The sequence below is a fragment of the Python bivittatus genome, unplaced genomic scaffold, assembly GCF_059951505.1.
Source record: "Python bivittatus isolate LINGU-HERP-01145 unplaced genomic scaffold, Pbiv_v1 ctg000080_np1212, whole genome shotgun sequence".
Classification (NCBI taxonomy): domain Eukaryota; kingdom Metazoa; phylum Chordata; class Lepidosauria; order Squamata; family Pythonidae; genus Python; species Python bivittatus.
In genome coordinates this window covers 22991275-23017479 of record NW_028277035.1, presented here as the reverse complement: position 1 = coordinate 23017479, position 26205 = coordinate 22991275, and the positions used below count along the sequence as shown (strand labels likewise).

At 39.5% G+C, this 26205-nt stretch overlaps 1 protein-coding gene across 4 annotated transcripts in view; it reads right to left on the bottom strand.

Annotated features, from left to right (window-relative positions):
• Positions 1-26205, bottom strand: part of SH3PXD2B (SH3 and PX domains 2B) — a 130496-nt gene that overhangs the window by 88070 nt on the left and 16221 nt on the right. For all 4 annotated transcript variants that reach the window (XM_088133677.1, XM_088133678.1, XM_088133675.1 and 1 more), the window contains exon 2: positions 10812-10892. In XM_088133677.1, coding sequence (XP_087989803.1) covers positions 10812-10892 — 81 coding nt within the window. The remainder of the gene's footprint in view (positions 1-10811; positions 10893-26205) is intronic.

Sequence of the window (26205 nt, the reverse complement as noted above, 5' to 3'; positions counted from 1 at the left end):
ACAATTGTGAAAGCTGTCAGAGCCCTCTCTACTTCAACGTATACCTAACCCAATCAAAGTGGAAGGGTTTTTTAATTACTTTCTCACACTTTCTAATTTCTCAGGACTCAAACATCTTTTCTGGGATGGCTTAGCATTCCCTACCCCCTTGTCTGAATAAAACCCATATTCCTTCACAAGGGAAGAAAGGGAATGACCAACATCCAGTCCTACACAGGTTCCCAGCATGGTATTTCGTGATAGCCAGTGTGATGCCTCCAAAAAATGCCCCAAATATATTTGCTACTTTTGCTCCTAAAATTTCCTCTAGGTCAGGGAAGCAGATACACAACACATGACGTCTTCTGAGCAGCAATTGGGGACAGCAATTTTTTAAAAAATGCAAAACATACTATACATTTATAAGCTCCCAAAATTATATAAAAAACAAAACAACATGAAAAGTTACATCTATCTCTCTCTCTGCTTTACCTTCCCCTTTTCTTTTCTACTGCTGCTCAACCCTTCCTTCAGCCTAGAGCTTGGCAGATACAGGTAGTACTCAACTTACAACCATTTGTTTAACATTCAAAGTTATAACGGCATTGAAAAAAGTGACTTACGACCGGTCTTCACACTTACAACTGTTGCAGCATCCCTGTGGTCACCTGATCAAAATTTGGGTGCTTGGCAACCCCCATGTATTTACGATGGTTGCAGCATCCTGGGGTCACATGATCACCATTTGTGACTTTCCCAGGGGGCTTCCAACAAGCAAAGTCAATGGGGGAAGCTGTATTCACTTAACGACTGTGTGATTCGCTTAACGACCATGGCAAAAAATGTTGTAAAATCAGGTGTGACTCACTTAACAACTGCACTGCTTAGCAATGGAAGGTCGGGTCCCAATTGGGGTCATAAGTCAAGGACTACCTGTAGTCCACAGCTTCAGCCTAGGTCTCACCAGAGAAGCCTCTCTTCTCTGCCTTTCTCTCTCTCTTCCCCCTTCTCTTTCTCTCTTTCCTCTGCTTACCTTTTTTGCAAAAACATACTTTGTTAATGTGTCTTTGACATTGAGCAGGAGATGGAGTCTCATGCCCAGGCTGGTGATGGCCATTATGTGCACACTTTAGCAGGAACATTGTTTGCTCCCATTTATTACCCCAAATGTGATTGTCTTTTATAAGCAATAGAATCAGCCATCAAAATAGCTACCCATGCCTACAGTGACCATATTTTCTTGGAAAAAAATAAAGGACAAACCTGAAAAAGGGGCAAGTCTGAAAGAGGTTCATAAGGATAAAAAAATCTTTAAGTTCATAACTTTGTTTTATAAAGGAAAATTCAAGAGCAAAACCAAATAATTAAAGTAAAGTAAAGTAAAGTAAAGTAAAGTAAAGTAAAAGACAGCTTTGTGAAATAAAGGACTATCCTTTATAATAAAGGACGTAAGGTCACTGTGCCCATATCCCATAGTAAATATAACCACTGCCATCAGCAACTAGTCATGAAAAGACTTCCATAAAAGTTTGCTGTAAGGGTTAAAGAAAGGTTGCATGTCTGTGATTCTTTTCTTTTCAGGTTAGCTATTGAGCTATAATTGACTCGCAGGTATTTAATGATCAGCAGCTTTCTCTAGCTTGGCTTTCTAATTCTGGTGAGTTCAGCTCCTCAGCTGAAACAGCACTGAGTTCAGCAAAAGAGTTAACATGGTCCAAGAGATGGGAAGGGCCGCTTGCTGGAACCAAACTGATGGAAAACTCATGATGTTTTCCTTAGTCTGATATGTTTATTTAGCTTACCCTCACTTGCCCCAAACTACCAGCTCAAAGAAATTCATGAATCAGACATAGCATGTATATCGGGTGTCCCTATACTTCTTAAAGATCCTCAGTTAACCCAAGATAGTCCCTTGGCACAGATCATTTTTTGCCAACACTAAAGCAAAACAACAACAAACTCAGACTAACCTAGATGTATACAGATTCTTCAGGCAAAACAGTATCCAAAGAATACAATAAACAACTGTGTTCGCTTAATCCTCCAAAACTGTGATCAATGATGAACCCTAAGAAAGTTGCAGAAGGAAAGCCAACACAAATATATGTAAGAGGTATCCCTACTCCTATGTACTCAGACAAAATTGGAACTTAGCTACACTTTCTAAAAATGAACCAGTGCCAGATTTCCTTTGATTCCACATAAAATATTAACACAATATTAGATTATTCATTTCTCTGTAGTTTTCTTATGTTCCATAGTAGATTTTCTAGTATTACTGTGCATTAGGAGGCCTCTCTTGGTTTCTCTAGGTTTTTTAGATATCTCCCATTTACTGGCAATTTGTCCAACAAGAAAAACTTGTACTGTCTCCAGTTGCCACCATCCCAGAATAGACAGGTTTTGCCATATGAACACAGGGCTAAAGTTTGCTTTTTTATGGCTGGTGTGGGTCTTCTGGGCTGTGTGGCCGTGTTCTGGAAGTTTTGTTTCCTAACGTTTCACCGGCATCTGTGATCGGCATCTTCAGAGAGCAGAAGCACAGACAGGAGCAGTTCTCTCTGTGCCCAGGATGATGTGACCCTTTTGTGGGTATTTATAGAGATCGGGGGGGGGGGATTGGGGGTGTATGGTGGTGGGGGTTGGGGGGGGTATGGGGTTTGGGTTAACGAGTGGCTGCTTGTTTTGGTGTCAGAATATGTGTGCATCTTCCTGGGGATTAGGCAGGGTTTTTTCTTCTGTTGAGTTGTTGACGAGTGGCTGCTGGGGGTGATTAGTATGTTCATTGTGTGAACTGCTCACACGTCCTGGTGGTTGAGCTGAGTTCGTTGACCTTTTGCAGGCTGTATTTTTCAGGATTGGTAGCCAGGTTTTGTTGATTTTTAGACTCTTCTCTTTTTTATTGAAGCTATGCTGGTGTTTGTGAATCTCAATGGCTTCCCAGTATAGCCTGGTATAGTGGCTGTTGGTGTTGTCCAGTATCTCTGTGTTTTCAAATAGGAGTTTGTGTCCAGTGTGCTTGAGAGCATGTTCAGCTACTGCAGATTTTTCTGGTTGCTGTAGTCTGCAGTGTCTTTCATGTTCTTTTATCCTGGTCTGGATGCTGTGTTTTGTGGTCCCAATGTATACTTGCCCGCAGCTGCATGGTATGCGGTATACTCCTGCGGCGGTGAGGGGCCCCCCCCCACACCCCCTAACCCCCCCACCACACACCCCCAATCCCCCCCCCTCAGATCTCTATAAATACCCACAAAAGGGTCACATCATCCTGGGCACAGAGAGAACTGCTCCTGTCTGTGCTCCTGCTCTCTGAAGATGCCGGTCACAGATGCTGGCGAAACGTTAGGAAACAAAACTTCAAGAACACGGCCACACAGCCCGGAAGACCCACACCAGCCATCGTATTCCGGCCGTGAAAGCCTTCGACAATACATTTGCTTTTTTACTTCATACATCAAATTATCCACATGTTAACCACATTTTTGCACTCCTAAGTAACCAGAAACAGAATCTCTCTGCCCAGTCCATTTTTATCAGTAAGATTTCTATTTCTTCAAATTTCCAATGGCCTTCTGGGTGAAGAGAAAAAATAGACATTACACGAGTGTAGTATAGAGAACAGTCTATCTACATATACAAATTTATGTAAACAGTGGTTTCTAAACTCAGTGTGGAACTCATGCCAAACAATGTTATGAGATGTACAGTGGCAAGGCAGGTTGGGTTTGAAAGAGTGATAACATGTGGGATCAAGCCTCTACCCTAAAATGCTTTGTCATTCTTTCACCTGTTTTTAATACAGAATTCATTTTTGTTTGGAATCAGTGTACAAAATTCAATTAGCTCTTAACAATACAGAAAAAGTGCTCTTTGAATTAATTCTAGAAATGTTCTCATGTTCTTTAATTTTATTAGCACATTTGTTAATCAGAAGAAAAGGCACTGCAAAGTTCCAGGGAATATACAGAAATCCATACAGAAAGGTCTGTGAAAGATAGCTCCTCTATCACTGCCAAGGTCTCGCTATTCAGACAGGAAAAGAGAAACTCATATTCAGACAGGTATATATTCTCTGTATCCTAAGCTGGTAACAATGGTTTATTCACAGCTTATTACTGTATCATTCAGATCAATTCTGGTCATACTTAAAAGCTTCTTAGCAGATCTTCACACACACAAAGGATAATTTCCCTTCATATGGAATAGTACCCACTCTTTTTCCCTTACTCAAAAAGCAAACCTCCTCTCTATTTATACCAAATAAACTCAGGGCACTCCTTCAAAGATAGTGTGATAGAAACTAAATCTCCCAATGACTCAAAGATTACTAAAAAACTATTACCCAACTTGGAAATTTCATTCCCATGACTGTTGTTTCCCACCACCCAAACACCTCCCCAAAAGGAAATCATTGGGTGAGATCATCCGGCACCATGGGATGAGGTATGATCAGTATGCTGATGACACTCAACTATATATCTCCATCCCAGGTGACCTAAGTGATGCTGTGGCTACCCTTTCGTGGTGCTTGGCAGCTGTAGGGGCCTGGATGGGGACAGCAGGCTTCAACTGAACCCTGGTAAGACGGAGTGGCTGTGGGTACAGGGAGCCTCAAGATTTAGGAGTTTATCATCTTTGCTTCTTGACAGGGTTGCACTACCCCAGACAGACCCGGTGCGTAATCTGGGGGTCCTTCTAGACTCATGACTCCTGTTCGAAGAGCTGGTGGCAGTCGTGGCTAGGAGGGCCATTGTGCAACTTTGTGTTGTGCGCCAGTTACGACCCGTCCTGGATCAGGAGGCTCTCTGCATGGCCACTCATGCCCTGGTCACCTCCCGGTTGGATTACTGCAATGTGCTCTACATGGGGGTACCCTTGAAGAGTACAGCTGGCACAAAATGTAGTGGTGCAGACAGTTTTGAATGCCCCCAGGGAGGCACATATAACACCTCTGTTTCATGAGCTGCATTGGGTGCCAGTTTGCTTCCAGGTCCAATTCAAGGTGTTGGTTATTACCTTTAAAGCCCTGCATGGCACAGGACCAGGTTATCTAAGGAGCTGTCTCGCCCCTGTTATATCAGCCCACCCCACTCAGTCTGGCAGAAATGGCATGTTGCAGACCCCACCAGTCAAGGAATTTTGAGTGGTGGGGTCTAGGAAGAGGGTCTTTTCTGCCATGACCCCCACTCTGTGGAACAACTTACCACCTGAGGTGTGGTGCGCCCCTCCCCCACTCTCATGGCTTTCAGGAAGAATGTGAAATCTTGGCTATGCCAGATGGCTTTGGGGCCTGATGGGGGCTCACATCGTTGGAACTGGCTCGTGGGGTAATTGATTCTGGCCCCCCGTCATCTTGAATTTTATAGTCTTCTTATATATATAGTCTTTTTATCTAGTATGATCCTTTTTAGCTAATTTAATGTGGATATTTATAATTTTTTTTTTACTGGTTTTGATGTTTGATTTTAAGTATGAGCTGCCCAGAGTCATCCTTTGGGGGAGATGGGCGGCATATAAATTTAATAATAAATAAACAAATAAATAAATAAATAAATAAGCAATTTAGTTTACTGATTGCTTAGAATCTGTAACCATGACCTATACTTAATTTGCAATTCAGGAAATCAGTAAATTAAATATTTTAGCATTACATACTTTTACAATATTTGTAACTATATGCTCATCTTTGTGCTTTATCTGTATGAGTAGTTGCCTAACAGTCACAAGTGCATTAAGTGACAAGTTTGCTACTGGTTTAATGCAATCCATGTGTGACAGCTGTAATTACTACTACCACTATTATTATGGTGTTTAATCAATTATTTCTTGAACATTCTATGCAGCATTCAAATCAGAATTCATATTTATTCAGCTAATGCATTTATATGGCTACTGATCAACACAAATTTTGGGGACAGTTTACAAACTGAGATTAAATGCAATATGAAGATACAATATAGTTTATGATGGGGGTTGGTCTAACACAGTCCTCCTCAATTTGGTCTTAATGTGCTGGGAGTAAGAGCCCCAAAGTATCCAAAGAACACTAGGTTATGGAAGAGTCATACTACTGTCATGCAATGCAATTGTACACATTTTATAAGAACACTTTCACAAACTTCTGCCATAATAGCATCACACTGTCTAAAAAGCCTGTTAGGAACAGGGGTGCTACATACCATTTTGTGTACTACATTTTTCTAAGCAATTAATAAAAAAATTGTCACCAACCCTGCCTTGTAACATTTAAACTGGTCATAAGTGAGTTTGTTGCTACCATCAGCCATGTCTGGAATTGTACTCTGTATAGATCGTTTGGCAAGAATGCTTCACTGCTGTATTAAAGATTATAATCTGTAAATGGCTAATGGTTTTCTCCAAGATGTCCTTGACTAACAAAAGACATACATCCTTTTCTTTATTTCTTTATTCCTTCAGGCTCTTGGGGTAGCAATATACCCAGAGCTTCTGTTCTATCATCAAAATGATTTACTTAGATCAGCAAAAGTGAACAGTGCTGAGTGTATCAAGTCATTAATAAATTCCTTGAAAGCCTTGCATTTTTCACTTAAAAGTCTTTTGACATCTCATAAGAGTTCTGCAGAATTTTTTCTTCTTTTACATGAAACTGCTGATTTGGCATCTCCAATTGAAATTATTTAATAGTTTTTCAATATACATTCCCTTGAAACAATGGAAAATGTAGTTCTATGCTATTTATTCAAAATGGGTCAGATAAAATTAAGATGTTGTGGCTATGCAAACTTCATTCTATCCATAAACCAGCAGAACACGCTACATAAATCAGCATTTTAGAGCTTTGCTAAAGCAAAATATTTGTACCTTGTCTTAACATGTCACCTGTGTGCTCATGCATGCACTCAAAAAGACACATATCCAAAAGGTTTGTATAAATAGAGTTCTTGTAAGCAGATACTGATACCTGCTTCTTCTAATAAAGGAATCTCAAAACCATCATTTCTTTTTGAATATGATTTCTGGTATATAGCCAGCTAACCAATCCCTGACTTACCAGTTGGTAAAAAAGCTTGTGTAACATAATAGCATTCACAGCAAGCTGCAGAGATGGCTGAAACCAGGTCATGGAAAACAAGATACAGACTTCTTGAAGATTAGTAACATAACTTAAACATTACCTTCTGTCAACCTATACCTACAATTAATGACTAAATCTTCAATAATATAAGACAATATGGTACTGGCTTAGTTTCTCCAAGTCTGAGAAGTTAAACAACAGGATCTTGCAACCTTGACCTGATTCTGCCAAAAATGGCTTGGCTCAGCTTTTCTGCCACAGCTTTTTGTTAAGTGATTGTATAGTGGTTGGAACATTAGCTCCCATGTGAACCTTTCCCTTTTCCTTGTAACCAAGGATGGACAAACATTGTTTATTGTAGATCTGTAATGCTTCAACATTTACTCTGAAGTATATTTTATATCACTTCTTGAGGGAATGAAGAAAGAGAGAAATTTCACTTGGGAATTTTGAAGGTATCCCATCTTCTAGTTTATAGCATGTTTGTTCCAACATTGTATTCTTTCTAGTATACACCCAATTAGTGATGCTGACCTTCCATCACATCATCTACAGGATTAGGAAGCAAACACCTTACTTGGGATGTATTGACCAAGGCAGAAAGACTTAAACTAGTTATACACAGAGAAAGTAACACAGAGAAGCATCTTTTTTCTTTTAAAGAACTAAAGTTTCCCTCAAACTGAGCTCAGCTCCCAACGAATGCTTGGACACAATAATATTATTTTTACTGCAAAAAAAAAAAAAAAAAAAAGGAAATGATTTAACACGGCCTTCCTCTGGATTGATATTGTTTGTTTCCCAGACTGCTCTATAGTCCTGTGATTGTCTGGTGGCCTCCCATCTATGCAGTAACAAGTCCAACTCAATTTTTCCATGCTCAGCTAAGGTTGGCTGGCATCAAAATTACATAATGACTCCCCTGCATTTGAGGACTGCAATAATTGATAACTGTTCCTTATTAGACAGCTATTTCAGATATCAATGACAAATGTATTCTTTTTGCTAACATGCTAAATATTACAGACACAGGGAGTTAAGGTACAGAATTTGGAATCACTAGCCTAGTTGTTGCAGCTAAGGGGTGCCCACATGTTTACTTAATGGCTACCTACTGATTCTCCCTTTATCAAAGCAGTTCTACTCCTGTGGCTATTTGTGTGTTTCTGATCATTTCATATTCAAATGACTCAGGTTTGGGAATCCAAGATTTCCTATGCCTAATAAATATAGACTCATACTTTAATCACTTTAATGTACAGTCAATGGCATTGCCAAGAAAAGGATAGCAGTGATATATAGATTTCAGTCTGCTTATCATACTCATCACACATATTCTACAAACCAGAGAATCCATGCCCAGAAGGTACTGAGAGCTGGCTCTTTTCTCCTCATAATGTTCAGGCATTTGAGTAGTGACATAACAAATCATTCATGATCTTGGATTTCAAATACTGCTCCAAAGTCGTGTATCTCTAATGGGTTTCCCTTATGTGCCACTTGTTCAACTCTATTTTGGGTATTTGGCACAATATGGAGGAATTTTTCAAATAATTCCAAAAAGTAAGACTCAATTGAGAAGTATATAAAAAGCAGCAGAGATTTAATATCAGGGCCAATTTCCAACCAGCCTAGCCTATTCTAGGGCCCGGTGGAATAAGTCTTCTGCTGGCTGCCAATGCAGGGAAGCTCTGAATGGACTAAGACCAAAGGACTGGTTTTTAACTAGACTTCATGTAATACTTTGGAGAAAAACACAAGGCGCCATGAAAATGATTTCAGACGTGTTTGCGCCAAAGTAAATGGAACAAGTAACTTGATTATTACTATATATATATATATATATATATATATATATATATACATACATACACACACACACACACACACACACACACATACATATATATACACACAGATTTTTAATTGAAAAGTGAGTGTAACAATATAATCCATACTTTTTAAGTCTGAATTAAGTAAGTAGCAAAGTAGCATTCATCAATGAGGCACAGCTTCTGCTAGATACACTACAGATTACAATTTGATGCTAGAAATGTTTTGGTTTGCAATGACTTCTGAAATAATAACAGTATTAAGTATTATCAAGCAAAACAAGACAGTGCTTGAACTATACAGAGTAAAATGTTTGGAATAATAAATATTTTTACAGTTTAAGCTACTCTCACTTACAAATCATGGCAGGACAAACACTACTCTTTTAATGCAGCTTGGCTAAAGATACTGGAGAATTACAATAATCAAGCTTAAAATCCTCGTGCACAGATCCATCATGTAATGTACTCACTCACTGCCCTGGGGCTGGAGCACGTGAACTCAGCATATCACACTTCTAATTTGAACAGAGACAGAGAGAAGAGGAAAACTGGGGTGTGGGCAGAAAACATCTAGGAAAATAGACGTAGGTTTCTAAGATAAATAGCTCTTTGTTCATCAAATTGTAGATTTGAAAAACTCTAGAAGGTAAGCTTTAGAAAATAGGTTAGAAGCAGCTCTTGGTTATGCTGCTTAAGGATTTCATGAGTTGCTGTCCAAATATTTCAAAGGCTTCCTTTAAAAAAAAGCATTGAAAATTTAAAGTGTAGGAATTCTGTGGTACAATTTGGTGTACAATTAATAGTTCTTATACCAAGCGAAGTTTCCATGATATTCGCCAAATAGATCAGTGTTCAAAATGCTAACAGCCTTTCATAAAGCCCTAAAGACCTGGGTCTGTGCTTGGGCCAGGGGCTTGGAGTGTGTCAAGGGACCCACCTCCTGGCTGTGTTAGCAACTGTCGATTTGATACTTTCCTCGGCTGCTGTGTATTTTAATTTCTGTATTTCTGGTTGGAATTGTTTTTAACTCATTTTGATACTATTCACCACCCAGAGTTGAAATGTGCTGCCTTACAAATTGATTAAATACATGCATGCATGCATGCATTCTATTCAGACAACTAAAGCATTTTCCTTCCAAAATAGTGGCATCTACAATCTCTTGCCTGGCACAAAACAATATGAGCTAATTAGAAAAAGTCCTGTTCCTATGAAAACCATTCCTTGTCTGAAATAACCTGAGAAGAGCAAGGTCTCAGCAAGTTATGATCACACATTAATCCAGTTTTCTTTTTATAGCAAGACAAAAGATACAGTGGAAGAAAATGAAACGTGCAGAATTGGAAGCCAAACAGCAAACAAGATGGAATAAACAAGATTAATAAAAGCTTCTAATATTATAACTAGCGAGGCATTTTAATTTCCATTATAGTTTGAACTGCAGTTGATAAAGCTCCTCCTATTTAGGCTACTAATATGAACACAGTTATTGACCTAGCTAGACCATTGCAAAAACACGGATAAATTGACCCTTGCAGCCCTCTCTTATCTCTGATCAGATGTAGACATGATCCACTGGATTGTGCAATAACCCTTATAAAGATGATTTGATTCTGATTAAAAGTTGGTATTTTAACATAGTTATTGCCTACTTCTTACTCTTACATATTTACAAGAAAGAAGTCTCCTGCTAGCTATTAGAAAGGAAAAGAAAATAGCTCAGCACAAGCCTGGAGACAAATAGGCTGAATTATTTTTGTATCAAAATCTAAAATAGAACCGCAAGGAATGGCAGTAAGATTATGCCTATTGTTACATGCATGTAAATATAAAGATGTTGCCTTAGAGAGGCATCAGTGTGAACACAAAATCAGATAAAATAATGTTACAGCTCCATAAAATGAAAATTCCAGACTGTAACAGAAATCTAGCAATCTTACCTGCAGATCAAAGAACTTGCTGTATCGTCGATAAATGGCCTCTGTCGAGCCATTGGACCAAGTGACCTTGATAATGTATACCTACAGGAAAGAAGACATACGTTTTAGAAAAATCAGATCCTATCGGGCACCTAATAATTGTGCTTCTAAGTGTTTGGTAAAAGAGGTATTACACAATAAATGTGCATTATAATAAAATAAACAATAAAGACCCAAGGTCCATAGAAGATACCATAAATTGGGCAGCAATTGGCATGGGTTATTTGTATAAAAGGCCTGGGCATCTACCATATGCAGAACCAACTCCAGCATCCACAGAGAAACTGAAAGACATCTTGAACACAGAGAACATAAAAGATTCAGAGCGTATTTCTTGGTCAAATAAATTACTCTATTTCGGTAGATACTTTCTCATGTACAGAATGCATGATGAGACCTCTTCAGACAGTCAGAATTTCAGGATGCACCCAAGGCACCTTTATGTCACTTCTAAACATCATGTAAGATTCACCCCCACAATCTCAGATCTAAGCCAGGACTTCAGTAGCAAGCATTCTTTGCTTTACAGAGAACATAAGGACATTGGGGAAGATCATTTGAAGGACTGAATTTGTCCTGTCTTTTTTCTTGTCTATTGCCATCTATTTCTATTAGTCCTCTCATAGGTCTCATAGTCAACAAACCAAAGATGTTTCTGAGAGGGTACAGCAGGTTTCTCTTCTGGCTGCATGATGATGCAACAGACCTAAAGAGAGCAACATGTGTTAATCACACAATGAATTACAGGGTTTCTAGCAGGTACCAGGTACATAGTTTATCACCGCTGTGGCAAGAGATGAATATTCTGTCACTGCTGAAACCCTCCTTTTACCTCAAAAGCATAAAGTTGGGGAGCATTTTGGCTGAAGCATGACTTTTTCATCCAGCTAAGTAAAGCCCCTGCAAGGAAAACACTCTGTTTGACAGAGTACTTTTTACTAAATTATTTAATATAAGATGAAGCATGGCTAGTGCTTTGCTATCCTTTATGGCACTTCAGTATTTGTATTCTTGAGTCATATCCAAGCCCTGAGGACAGACAGTTAACAGCAGCAGCTTTTGGCTTCCCATAATCCTAAGAGCGTGGGTACTATGGAGACTCTGAATGATTCAATTGTCCTTACAGCAGAGAAAAGGAAGAGAAGCAGTATCAGAAACACATTCCTTAGGGAAAAGTCGTCAGAATTAGCTAGTTCCCACCCACTTGCAGACTCTGCTAGTTGGGAAAACTAGGAAGTATTTAGAGATCACAGACTTTTAGACATGGCAATTGTCCGTGTCCGATAAAGCCAGCTGACAAACATTTGCCTGCTTTAGTTTCCCCACTATTTCTTCACCTCTTTGGAAAAGACCATGACATATCTGGGATCATGGCCTCTTAACCCCATTGCTCATTATTAGAAGCAGGCTGATTCGTGGCACAAAACTCTATTCCCAGAGAACCTTGCATTCACATTATTACTCAGGAGAGGTAAAAATGACCAGTGCCATCAAGCTTCATGCCTTCTGGAAGAAAGAACCCTAAGACCATAAGATATCAATTATTCAGTCACTGAAACTTCATAAGGCACCTGGTGAAGACTTCCTACTCCCAGAACTTTTCAGGACACACGTTGGCTGGTGGGCTCCACTGCTGGGAGGTCTGTTTACATATATAAACAACACTGGCCATATTCTAGCAGGTTGGTAACTCTCTATCATTGTTCTCATATACAAAAAAGGAGATAAGGAAGACCCAAAAAATTACAGACCAATAAGGTATCAATATAAAGATAGGATGTATCTTGCCCTAAATATATAAGCAGAAAAGCATCTTAGACAACCCACTCTTACAAGGTTATGTCCTTAGCCCAACTAATGCTCCCTAGAAAGTTTGTTCACTTCTTCAGACTCTTCCAAATGAGAACCTGACATTTCATTCCCCAAGGAGTTCTGCCTCTTACAATAGTGGTAGGCAACATGTGAGTTCCAGACATTGCAGACTACAACAGCAACAATGGCTTGCCATTACCTATGATGGTGGAGCTGATGAGGCACCCATTATCTTCTCCTACATTACACCCAGCTGAAAGGGAGCCACTTCTGCAAATCCTGAATAGATAGGTTCCTGGTTACCAAGAAACCATGTCCTAAGCCTGATGCCCCCAACTGTGATTTAAAATCAGATCAATTCTCATATTCTCCAACTAGTCTTTCAGGGCTGGGAATTTTTGATGGTATAGTCCCACTTCAGATGGATTGTACCAGATTGGGAAAAGCAGCCCTAGTGGACAGCATTTAGGAGATCCACATTAAATTAATCTCAGACACAGAATCTGACTGGATGACCGAATCAGTCATTATCTTTCAGCCAACCTTCCCATGAGGCTGTTGTTATGAAAAAATTGTATGCTGCCTTGCATTGCTGAAGGAAAGTTGAAATATAAATTTAACAAATTAAGTCTGAGAAACATGGAAATATGTCTGAGTTTGCTAGAAAGCAATTTGCCTGTAACAGGAATGGGCAACCTGCAGTCAATGGATCACACAGAACTTGTAACCCCCATTTTGTGACCCCTAGAGTGCCCACAGATTATGTTGCTGAAATTCAGCAACAAAACTATTGTTTTGAATTAGTACATTTTGAATGTAATGTTTGCCTTTCAGCAGCACAAATAAGCATGTTAAACATCCTCAAGATTTGCCACATATTTTTTACATTTAAAGTCCCCCCTAAACAAAACAAGGGAATATATTTTCCAGTGCTCCCCTTCCAGTGAACTCTTTGGTCTCCACTGTGTTCCCTGCAGCTTTCAGTGTTCCCCCAAAAACTAAAAACAAAAAAACAAGAAGTACAGATTCCCAGGAGTTTTTCTGTGGTTGAGGAGTGATAGATCCAGGGATCCAAACCAGAGCGACCTTTCCAAATTATAATAGAAAAGGTTTTGTCTCGCCTTGTGGGCCAGGAGAACCTAGTCATCTTCCCCTCATTGTGACTCCTGGTGCTGAGTTCTTAAAGGTAGGAATAGTTTTATTCAGAGCCTCTCTGAAAATATTGTATGTGGTGCATGTGAATTAACCTTACCTAACCAAGGAAATTTGATGTGGTCTTTAAGTGACGGATGAGCCCTAGGCACACCACTCCTAAACTATGCAAGGACATTGAAGGAGTTTGCTTCATTTGTTCTTTCATCTACTTTCTGTAGAAGTGTAGGAAGCATTTACAGAAGGACCAACATCTCTTTAAACCCTAGACCAGTTATCCTTGTTTGGCTACACAGAGGCATGGGCAAAATGTTTCTGAATTTGAATTGCTTTGAATTTGATCCCATACTTCTTCTGCAAAATGGTTCTTTTAATTGTTTCAGAAAGATCTTGAGCTCTCAATGCCCCCAAAGCAATTGGAACAGCCTGTTTTGCCCTTGAAACAGCCATTTCACAAAGTTGGACATTTGAATTCTGAAGTGTTTTGCCCACCCTTAATTATATGTCTTTTACAGCTGGAAAATCAGATGTTCACCCTTGACTCTTCCAATTGTATGGCAAGGACAGCACAATCTCTTTTGCATTCTCCATCCAGATTTTTAACTACACATTTTTGCTAGGATATGCACACATCACCTTGTGATTCCGTACCCTTGCAATGTTCTACTTTTTCCCACTCATCTTCCATTCCTGCTGTATGTCCACATTTGATCTCTGGGGTGCTGTGATCAAGTTTCTCCCTATAACTTTCTCTTCCCTTTAGCCCAGGGTTCCTCAACCTTGGTGACTTGAAGATGTGTGGACTTCAACTCCCAGAATTCCCCAGCCAGCCATGAATTCTGGGAGTTGAAGTCCACACATCTTCAAGTCACCAAGGTTGAGGAACCCTGCTTTAGCCTTTCCACTCACATGGTACAAGAACCCTTTTCACCCTTATGAGACAAAGTATCAGTCAATACTATATATATTCATTAGCTGTATGTTTGCTTTCCTTCTCTGTTCACCATGGTAGCAAGCCATGGTTTGTTTAAAGATGATTTAGCAAACAAAACACATGAGGTGGGTTTATGCAACATCAAAGAAACCACATGATGCCTAATATGGTGTGAATCCAACTTTTGTTCTTTAAAGGAGATGGGAAAAATTCCCTCATGAAAACATTTTAGGAAAAATGGTTGAGCTTTGTTTCTAGATCACTGCAATCCAGAAAGAATAATAGAGTAAATACGGAGTAAAGAAATACCATTTTTTCAAGGGTTAACATTTTTCTCCCTCCTTTCTTTTCCCATTTCCCTCCCTGTGCATGTCTGTATATTGCAAGTCTTTATTTTCCCAAGTTTCACTGTTTTCAGCTTTAAATAAAATCTGCCCCTAAAAGTGGTTTCCATAAATCTGATTAAAGACTCATGAGAAAGGAAAGGCAGCAACTGATAACTACAGGCTTTCCCAGACCAATGGAACATTCTCATTCCCCCCAGGGCAGTCTGCCAGAAACGATCCATTACTGAATGCTATTGAATGCTTAGCAAGCCAACCTCCATGGGCCAAAGGCCTGCATGATGTCATGCTGGCTCCTTTGCAGCAAACCTTTTTGTGAACCAAATGCATCTTGGGATTCCTTTGGAAGGAATGGAACCCTTTTTTTAGCTAGAGAGAGCCTCCGCGTTCTTCAGCATGTTACAGGAGTGGATTGTGTGTTCTTGGAAGGAAATTACAGGAAAAAAGGGAGGGGAGGGCTTTCTTGAAAGCTCTTCAATTACTGATTCAGTATAATTCATGCAGGCTGAAATTGTAGGCTGATTCACACAATCAGCATTTTGAGAATTCCATTTGAATAGTGGGGCGTTAGAAACCAATGAGACAATAAGCATCTATTCAAGGGCACCCTCCAAAGGGGCATATGCATGGAGAATACATATGATATATGTTACAAATTGAGCTTCTTATGTAGAAGATGGCACCGCTGTACAAAATACAATGCTCATTACATGTTGGATCATCAGCTTGGCCAATTGTGTGAACTGGTATTATGAAACCTATCTAGAATGGCAAACTGATTGGTGTCCATGCTAAAAAACAAGAGCGACACATGTATGCTATTTATATGTACATATTACTGTATAATATATGTACATATTTACTCTAAAGAAATATGATCAAATTATTTAAAAGAGGTGAATATTCTTAAGGCACACATTCTTTTCAGATCTGTACCACCTTATATAGATAAGATAGAATTAAAAATACAAAGCACACTAAACCCTCCTCGTGTAGTATTTTCCATCTGAATGATACAAACTGAAGTTTACCAGACACGTTTACAACCAGTTACAGTTACACCAGTCAAGTTCCCAAGATCCAAAGAACTATGTAGATAGATCTGTGTGTCTAAGATAGCTTTGAGGTTCCATTTTGATCACAGCAATTCCAACAGCATAGCAAAGGCCATTGAAAAAAAAGGGGGCAATTATTTACAAACAGTTTCACTGGGCCCATTTTAGCCTGTGGGTATGCCTAAAGTAGGTCTTTGGATTACAGCCATGATGTTCTTCTACAAATGGCTTAACTAGGTTTCTGGCTGGTATAATCATAATTATTCATTTTATAAATCATTTCAGGAAACAGAATAGGCTTTTAGCCTGCTACCCCCACCATTTTACTATACTCCTAGCAAGGAGACAGACCAATAAAAAGTGATGAATTACATTGCCATGGTTTCTTTACTAAAAGACTGAGGCCGACAGAAATAAATTACACCCTGACAAGTCACTGTTCAGCAGCATTTGATCCAGATTTTAATCCTGGAAGGACACAGCTATAGTAGGACTATACGGTAATAGCGTTATTCTTTCCTAAAAATATGCTTATTAAAAATGCTTTATTCAGCACCAGAGTTTCTTGGGCCACGTCCAACACAGGAAAGCTCCTCAGCCCATGTCAGTTGTGGAAAGGAAAACAATGGACACCACCAAGGGGATTACTCTGCTCCAGTGGAGATCATAAACCTTTGGAATGGGAGGGATTCTGATACTGAGTGATGCAATCCTTAGACACAAATAGCAGTTTTATAAAGGGCAATAGGTCACATTTCTAATTGCCTCACTAGTGTAAACACTGCAGATACCACACGTGGTCTTGAAAGATTTTCTAGTGCTGGGAGAGTCAGTAGTTGCGATACATTTAATACAAATCACATGAGTGCACATGGGTATAGCTGAAAGTACCTAGAAGCCAAAGTCCAATTGTTAGATTAGAGGCTGAACGTCACAACATACAAACTACAGTATTATTCTTTGAAAATATCAGCACCACGTGTGGCCAGAGTGGGCACAACTGCATGGATCTAGGAGATAGTAAATGTGCCATCCCTGGAACCAACTGTTCTAGATTAACTATTGGCCAATCTCCATCCTGCCATTTCTGGGTAAATTTGTTGAGAAGGTGGCTGGGTTCCAATTTCAGAGGATCTGGATGAGACAGATTATCTGGATACGCACCTGGGTATGAGACTGAGACTGCACTGGTCACTCTTGTGGAGGACCTGTGGTGGGACTTGGAAGGAGGCGGCACACTTCTCCTCATTCTGTAAGACTTCTCAATAGTGTTTAATGTCATCAACCATGGTAGCCTTTTTGACCAGCTGTGAGGACTGGGATTGGAGGCACTGATCTGCAGTGGTTTGCTTCCTTCCTGAGTGGGTAGTTGCATAGTGTCATTGGAGATAGAAAGTTCAAGCCCTTGGGCACTCCAATATGAGATGCCCAAGGGCTCATCCCACTCCCCCACTCTATTTAATATCTACATGAAACCACTAGGAGAGGTCACTGGCTGGTCTGGAATCTGGTATCATCAATATGCTGATAATACCCAGCTTTACAACTTGATCCCAGGCCAGAGAGGAGATGTGGTAGAAGCTGTGACCTAGGACTTGATGACCATGAGGTACTGGATGGGACATAACAGGCTGCAGTTGAATCCCAGCAAGACAGAGTAAAGAAACCCACTGGTTCCAAGGAATTTCCATCAATTGCTCCTGATGGGATCACACTATCCCAGAAAGAGCTGTGTGCAATTTGAGAGTTCTCCTGGACTCACAGTTCCTACTGGAACAGCAGTGAAAGTCACAGCTAGGAAAGCCTTTGGCTAGCTTCGACAGGTCCACCGGTACTGCCTGTTCCCAGCCAGGGGTTGTTGAAGAGAGCAATTCATGCTTTTGTCGTATCTTGGCTAGACTACTGCAATTCATGCTACGTGGGGCTACCCTAGAAGACAACCCAGAAGTCACAACTGGCGTAGAAGAGAGCTGCTCCCCTGCTGAACGGCATTAGCTGGCTCAGCAGAATAACACCCATTTAATGAGAGGTGCACTGGCTGAGCCTTTGCTACCTTTGGGACTCCATTCTCCAAGTAGAACCTGCCAGCCATACCTAATCTGGGTAAGAGAGGATACTATGAGCTCCCATCCCTAGAGCAATCAGACAGGTGGGAAACGAAAATGGTATTCACAGAGGCATTCCCCTCATGGTGGAACAGTTTATCCTCTACGATTAGCGTGGCCCCCATCCTTTTAAGGTTTAGGTTGCAGCTGAAGACCTTTCTCTTCTACAGAGCTTTGGGGGAATGAATTTGGAAGGCATCACCAGACTCTTAAAGTTTTTCCAAAAATTTTTAATAGGAGATGTACAACTGTTTGCGGACATCTGAACTCAGAATAAAGGGAATTTAGGAAGCTCATGATACTGGTGTATCAAATTATGTCTAATGTAGAAAAAAAACATGCACAGGACTAGATCCCATAATCATATGATGAAGGGGAACAGTTGGAGATCCAGGACATCCTACAGGAAACACTTCTTCATGTGATGCATTAAGAAATTATAGGCTTTGTTATCACGATATATGGTGATGCCCTTCAGTTTATGCATTTGTCGTTGGGGTTAGTCAAGAAGACAATCTGGGGCTATTAATTATATATATTATTTAAGATTTAAGGCAGTACCAGTTGCTGAGAATCATAAGCAGGAAATTGCTATTTAATTATTATGTATGTAATATAAATAATAATAGATTCTCTGGACAAATTAGGGGGAAAAAAACACAATAAGACCCAGAATTATGAATAAAATCCAAAGGGAGGAAAAGTAAAGGAAATAAAATATGAGAACATCATTCGACCAGGGGCTTGAAATTGAAATTCTGCTTTGAAGGTTTTTAGCAACGCCTGATCAGCTACTATGGAAGCAAAAGCTGAGGTAGATAGCTTCTGGTCTGATCTAGCAAGCTTCTGATGTGCTTATGAGCGCCAGAAAACTTATAGTAACCTATTGGTGGGAGTTTCAACTAGGAGTTGAATACACACCTTGAAGGGAAAAAAAATCCCTACATCCTTCTCTGTGCAGTGGAGAAAGAAAACTAAAGAAACCCTTTTCCATTTCTCCCCTCTATATTGGAGTAAGTCCTAAAAGGCTTACAGCTAGGTTGTTTCATAAACCCTAACCCTAACTCTAAATCCCCCTGATTTTTAAGATTTGGAGGACTTATTGTGATATTAATACCTCAGAATAAAATATGAAAATTTTAATTTAGTGAATTTCCATGTAATTATCTACACTTATGGACAAAAAGTTAATTGTAACAACAAATTATATTTATCTTTGTGCAATCATATGTATCTTCATCCATCAAGAATCTTCATGCATTTAGATGCAGAGAAATAAAAAAAAATAAAGAACAGCATGGACACTGAATCCAATTTGATTTAAAAATATGTCTTTGCTACGTTAAACAGTCCCTTGCTTCAGATACTGTCTGTAAAGGAAGAAGAAAAAGAGCCTTTTAGGCAACCAGCTGGCAAGCAGATTGTTCCACACAGAGATTTTCTTTGACATATTGAGGGAAATAAAACTGGAAAAAAAAAAAAGCTCAAAGAAAAAACTGTCCAAAGTGACAAGTTGAACTGCTGGAGAAATGCAAATGGAATTTGTCCAACTGTAACAGAGCTGTCAGGGAAAAAGGGCCACTCAAGCAACTTGGTACAAAGGAAAAAGAACTGACAAATAATATATCCGTTCTTCCTCCACTCTTGAAGGGGTAGGCTAATTCCAGTAACAATTTACTCTACAAGAAGAGAAATCTTCTTAAGGGAAATTAGGAAGCAGCTTCAACTAATAGTATGGCCATCAAAATAAGAATTAGCTTGCCTCAATCGTTTGGAGATGAACTGAAGGACTTTGATTCATTATGTGCCACCAAGTCAGTGCTCACTCTTAGTGACACATATACAGACCTTCTCCAGGATGATCTGTCCTCCACCTGGCCCTTCCAGTCTTCCAACAGTGCACTCATTGCTGTTGTAATTGAGTCCATCCACCCTGTTGCTGAACATTCTCTTCTTCTCTTTCCTTCCACCTTTCCCAGCATTAACAACTTCCCAAGAAAACTAGATATTTGCACAATGTGCCCAAAATATGACAGTTTGAGCTTCATAATTTGTGCCTTGAGTTAGAACTCTGGATTGAGTTGTGCTATTTGTTTCTTTTTCAATCCTAGAGTTCAAAAGCATCAATACTCTTTTTATTCTGCTTCTTCAAAGTCCATCTTTTGCTTCCATAAAGTGTTACAGGAACACCATTGCCTGCACAATTCTACTCTTTATAGATATAGACACATCACAGCATCTGAATATATTTTCCAAGCCCTTTATTGTTATTCTATTAAATGCTAGTCTGTAGCCTATTTCTTGGCTGTCAGTTCCTTTACTATTGATAGCTGATCCTAAAAGGCAGAAACTATTCACTATTACAAAATCATTACATACATTAAACAGTTGTCCTGATTGATATTATTTGCTCATTGACTACATTGTACCAAAATACTGCCTTTGCTATATTCTTCCTCATTAGGAAAGCAATGCCATTTCTTCTTTGTTTTTCATGTCCTGAGTAGTAAATAGTAGGATCTTCTGACTAAAAATGTCCAATTCTAGTCCATTTCAACTCGCTGATACCTAAAAAGTCAATTTGTAGTTAACTCATTTCATCTTTTACTGTGCTGAGCGTTGTCATGAATGCATTTTACATTCCATATTCCCACTATAATTTTGTCCTTGCAGCTTCAGATTTTCTTTTCCTGCATGGCAACATTGGCAATTAGACATTCAGAAGGCTTTAATCTAGCTGCATCATAAGCACCATCAGTGCCCCCAAAGATCTTCAGCTCTTCCTCAGTAGCCTGTTGAGTGCCATCTGAGCAGAAGGCTCCATCATCCAGTACTACATATCTCGTCAATCTATGTGGTTTTCTTGGCAAAATACAGGAGTGGTTTACTACTGCCTTCTCCTGCACAGTACAAAGCAACGTCTTTTCCATTGTCACTAAAGTGATCGCCTGCCTTCAGCATTTTCCTGTATCACTGTTGTCCAATATAGGTGCCTGCTTGCTTTAGCTGGGCAGCTGTGATGACTTCACACCTTGGTTGACCCTGCTGGGATTGTGTGCTCTTGGCAGATACTCCAGGCATTCTTTGCTCATCCCTCCCAGGAACACCCCCTGCCACAATGAGGCAGCACAGCAGGACTTGAAACGGGGACATGGAGTTTAAAAAGCTTCAAAGAGGAATACATTCAATCCTCAAGCCCTTGCCAAAAACTAGATAAACATTCAATTAAAATTCTTTCAGTTTATTTGCTGCAGTTAATTTTGTGTATGATTTATCTTTATAACCCAAAAAGTTTCAATACACAGCAGTAGGATGTAAAACTGTATTACTTCAACGAAGCAGGCTGACTTCAACAAGCCATGTGGGTCACAAAACAGAGATCCTATGCTTTGTTTAGAAGATGATGTCTCAATTTCCTGCATGGAGGCAACAATGGGAGACAAGAAGTGACCCAATCGTGCCATCATCTCAGAATTTTCATGGGAGCAGCTGCATGGCATGTATTCATTATCTGGTTACAAACACATTTGAAAGCATACACAATACAGCACAGCTAGAAGAAGCACTGGGCCAGTGCTAATATACTGCATCTGACTGGCAAATAATATTAACATACTTGGTACTAGACATCTCTGAACTGCCTAAATCACACAAGATCCACAATGACAAAACAGGGCAGCTTCTGTACTAGATATACCCAACTAGGCCCTGAAGCATTACCTCTACCTCATCCATCCAAGGGGAAAAAAAAAAAAGGAATACAAACCAACCTCTTCTCTAATTAGCCCCTTCATGGAGAATCACCTTGTAGTAGTAAAGGCATGTCAAGGATAAAATGAGCTATACAACTGGAAGTGTGCACCCCTGGAAGTATCACCCAGAATTGGCATGTCATAGACAAGGATTCAGACTAAAAAGAAATCACTGGAGAAAGAAGTGGCTACCTGCTCCAATAAACTGATAAGAAAACCAAATGGATATTCACAACCAGGAGAATGTTAACACAATCCAGTAGTAGAATGTGAGCCCCACATTCTCCAAATCTAAAGGTATTCAACAAGGTACTAGAAAAGAGCAGAAGCAAATGCATAGCTTTGGTGCTTATGATGTAGTTGAATTAAAGCTAAAAGAACTCTAGCTGCCCACAGCCCAGAGGCAGAAGAAAAGTTTAGCACTGCAAGCAAAGGACATGGAATGTCAGCCCTATGAACAAAGGCAAAGCTGATGTTGTCCAAGCAGAAAGGTCAAGATTTAACACTGATATCCTGGGAATCAGGAAACTGAAATGCTCTGGAATTGGCCACTTCACATTAGAGGAGCATCAGTTCTCCTACTATGGACAAGAAAATTGGAAGAAATAGGGTAGTCATTGTTATTAACAAAAGGAAGTTAGTTAAGAATGATAGTTGATCTCAATTTGAGTCCAAGGCAAGCCAATCAACACCAAACACTCCAACATAAACCACATATGCACAAGAAGTGAAAGCTGAACAGGTCTATGTGACATCTTATCAACATGGCACCAAAAAAAAGGTAATGCTAATTATAGGATACCAGAATGCTAAGATTAGAGTAAAATAGCATCTGGAATAATGGGAAAAGTTGGCCTTGGTGTATAAAATGAAGCAAGAGACAGACTAATAAAATTCTTGCCATTGTTATAGCAAATACCTTCTTCCAACAACCTAAAAGATGACTCTACATATGGAAATCAACTGATGGACAACAACAAATCAAATTGAACATATACTGTGAAAGCAAAGATGGAGAACATCTAGTCAGTCAGCAAAAACAAGACTGACTGTAGCTCAGATCTTCTTCTAAAATTACAACTTCAACTAGAGAAAGCAAATAAGAACATCAGCCCAATAAGATATGACCTCAGCAATATTCCATATGATTGCGTGAAGATAAAGAAGAGTTGGTGCAAATACATAGAAAAACTTTACAAAATAGATTGTAACGATGATGATATGGACAAAGGTTTGATCACTGAACTAGAGTCAGACATACTGGAAAGTGAAGTTAAATGGGGTCTAGAAAATATTGCTAACAACAAAATTGCAGGATTTGATGAAATATCAGCAGAACTATTTAAAATTGTACAAGATAGAAACCACAAGTAGCACTTTAACTGCACTCTATTTCTCGAAAACAGTAGTGGCCAAGAGACTGGAAAATTCAATTTATATTCCAACATACATAAAAAAGAACAGTGTTAAAGAAGGCTCATAGTACTGAACAATTGCATTGATCTCACACACTAAGAGAATGCTCAAAGCTTTCCTATCCTAATTTAAACAATACACAGAACAAGAACTACCAGGTGTTCAACACAGATTGAAAAGAGGCAGGGTAATGAAGATTATATTGTTAACATTCAGTGACAAGGAAAAGGCAAAAGAGTTAGAAAAAAGATTTCTACTTTTGTTTCATTAACTACATGAAGACCTTTGATCAAACAATTTGTGGATAATCTTTAAAAACATGGGAGTACCAGATATCCTTCCTACTGAAAAATGTGTATGACATCCAGGAAACAAAAGTTGAAAATGAGGCAATAAATCAAAATGAAGCAATCAAATGAAGCAACTAAATGGTTCAAAATTGGGAAACCCAAGGTTGCATACTGTCACTTTATTTACATATATACAAAATATATCATGAGAAATGCTGGAGTACAAAATCAGAAATTGTAACTATAATTAAACAGAAAGTGTAATTAAAATTGCTGGGAGAAACATTAACAACCTCAGATGCTGATCCAGCCACTTGGATGGCTGGAATCAAAGATTTAAGGAATCGCTTGTTAAAAGAAGAGAGTACAAAAGCCACTGTGTTACTCAGTAATTCTTAAAAAAACCAAACAAACCCAAATCTAAGATTATTTCAATAGGCAATGCCAACTGAATGTAAATAAATGAAAATATTGGGGGAGTAACAGATTCTACCTTCCTAGGCTCAAAAATTCACAGGGAAGGTGATTGTAGCCATGAAATAAACAGACATCTGCAATTTGGGGAAAAAACTATGACAGATCTAGAGAAAATACTGAAGCAGGCGGACATCACACTGACAGCAAAGGTATATATTTTCAAGGTCAGCAGTCTTCCCATAAAAACATATGAATGTGAACATTAGATCATCAGAAAGGCTGAATGAAAAAAAACAATGCCTTTGAATTGTTTTGCTGGAGAAAATTGTTTAGAAAATCTTGGATTTCAAGAACAAATCATTCCATATACAGTGGGGCAAAAAAGTATTTAGTCAGCCACCAATTGTGCAAGTTCTCCCACTTAAAAAGATGGGAGAGGTCTGTAATTTTCATCATAGGTATACCTCAACTATGAGAGACAAAATGGGGAAAAAAACCTAGAAAATCACATTGTCTGATTTTTAAAGAATTTATTTGCAAACCATGGTGGAAAATAAGTATTTGGTCAATATCAAAAGTTCATCTCAATACTTTGTTATATATCCTTTATTGGCAATGACAGATGTTTTCTGTAAGTCTTCACAAGGTTTTCACACACTGTTGCTAGTATTTTGGCCCATTCCTCCATGCAGATCTCCTCTAGAGCAGGGATGTTTTGGGGCTGTCGCTGGGCAACACGGACTTTCAACTCCCTCCAAAGGTTTTCCATGGGGTTGAGATCTGGAGACTAGCTAGGCCACTCCAGGACCTTGAAATGCTTCTTACCAAGCCACTCCGTTGCCCGGGCAGTGTGTTTGGGATCATTGTCATGCTGAAAGACCCAGCCACGTTCATCTTCAATGCCCTTGCTGATGGAAGGAGGTGCTCACTCAAAATCTCACGATACATGGCCCCATTCATTCTTTCCTTTACACGGATCAGTCGTCCTGGTCCCTTTGCAGAAAAACAGCCCCAAAGCATGATGTTTCCACCCCCATGCTTCACAGTAGGTATGGTGTTCTTTGGATGCAACTCAGCATTCTCTCTCCTCCAAACACGATGAGTTGAGTTTAGACCAAAACGTTCTACTTTGGTTTCATCTGACCATATGACGTTCTCCCAATCCTCTTCTGGATCATCCAAATGCTCTCTAGCAAACTTCAGATGGGCCCGGACATGTACTGGCTTAAGCAGGGGGACACGTCTGGCACTGCAGGATTTGAGTCCCTGGCAGCATAGTGTGTTACTGATGGTAGCCTTTGTTACTTTGGTCCCAGCTCTCTGCAGGTCATTCACTAGGTCCCCCCGTGTGGTTCTGGGATTTTTGCTCACCATTCTTGTGATCATTTTGACCCCACGGGGTAAGATCTTGCATGGAGCCCCAGATCAAGGGAGATTATCAGTGGTCTTGTATGTCTTCCATTTTCTAATTATTGCTCCCACAGTTGATTTCTTCACACCAAGCTGCTTGCCTATTGCAGATTCAGTCTTCCCAGCCTGGTGCAGGTCTACAATTTTGTTTCTGGTGTCCTTCAACAGCTCTTTGGTCTTGGCCATAGTGGAATTTGGAGTATGACTGTTTGAGGTTGTGGACAGGTGTCTTTTATACTGATAACAAGGTCAAACAGGTGCCATTACTACAGGTAACGAGTGGAGGACAGAAGAGCCTCTTAAAGAAGTAGTTACAGGTCTGTGAGAGCCAGACATCTTGCTTGTTTGTAGGTGACCAAATACTTATTTTCCACCATGATTTGCAAATAAATTCTTTAAAAATCAGACAATGTGATTTTCTGGATTTGTTCCCCCATTTTGTCTCTCATAGTTGAGGTATACCTATGATGAAAATTACAGGCCTCTCTCATCTTTTTAAGTGGGAGAACTTGCACAATTGGTGGCTGACTAAATACTTTTTTGCCCCACTGTAAATGAAGTAAAACCAGACCACTCACTGAAAGCGGAAATAATAAAACTAAAGCTTGGATATTTTGGACACATAATGCAAAGACAAAAGTTACCGAACAGTCCTCAATGCTCAGAAA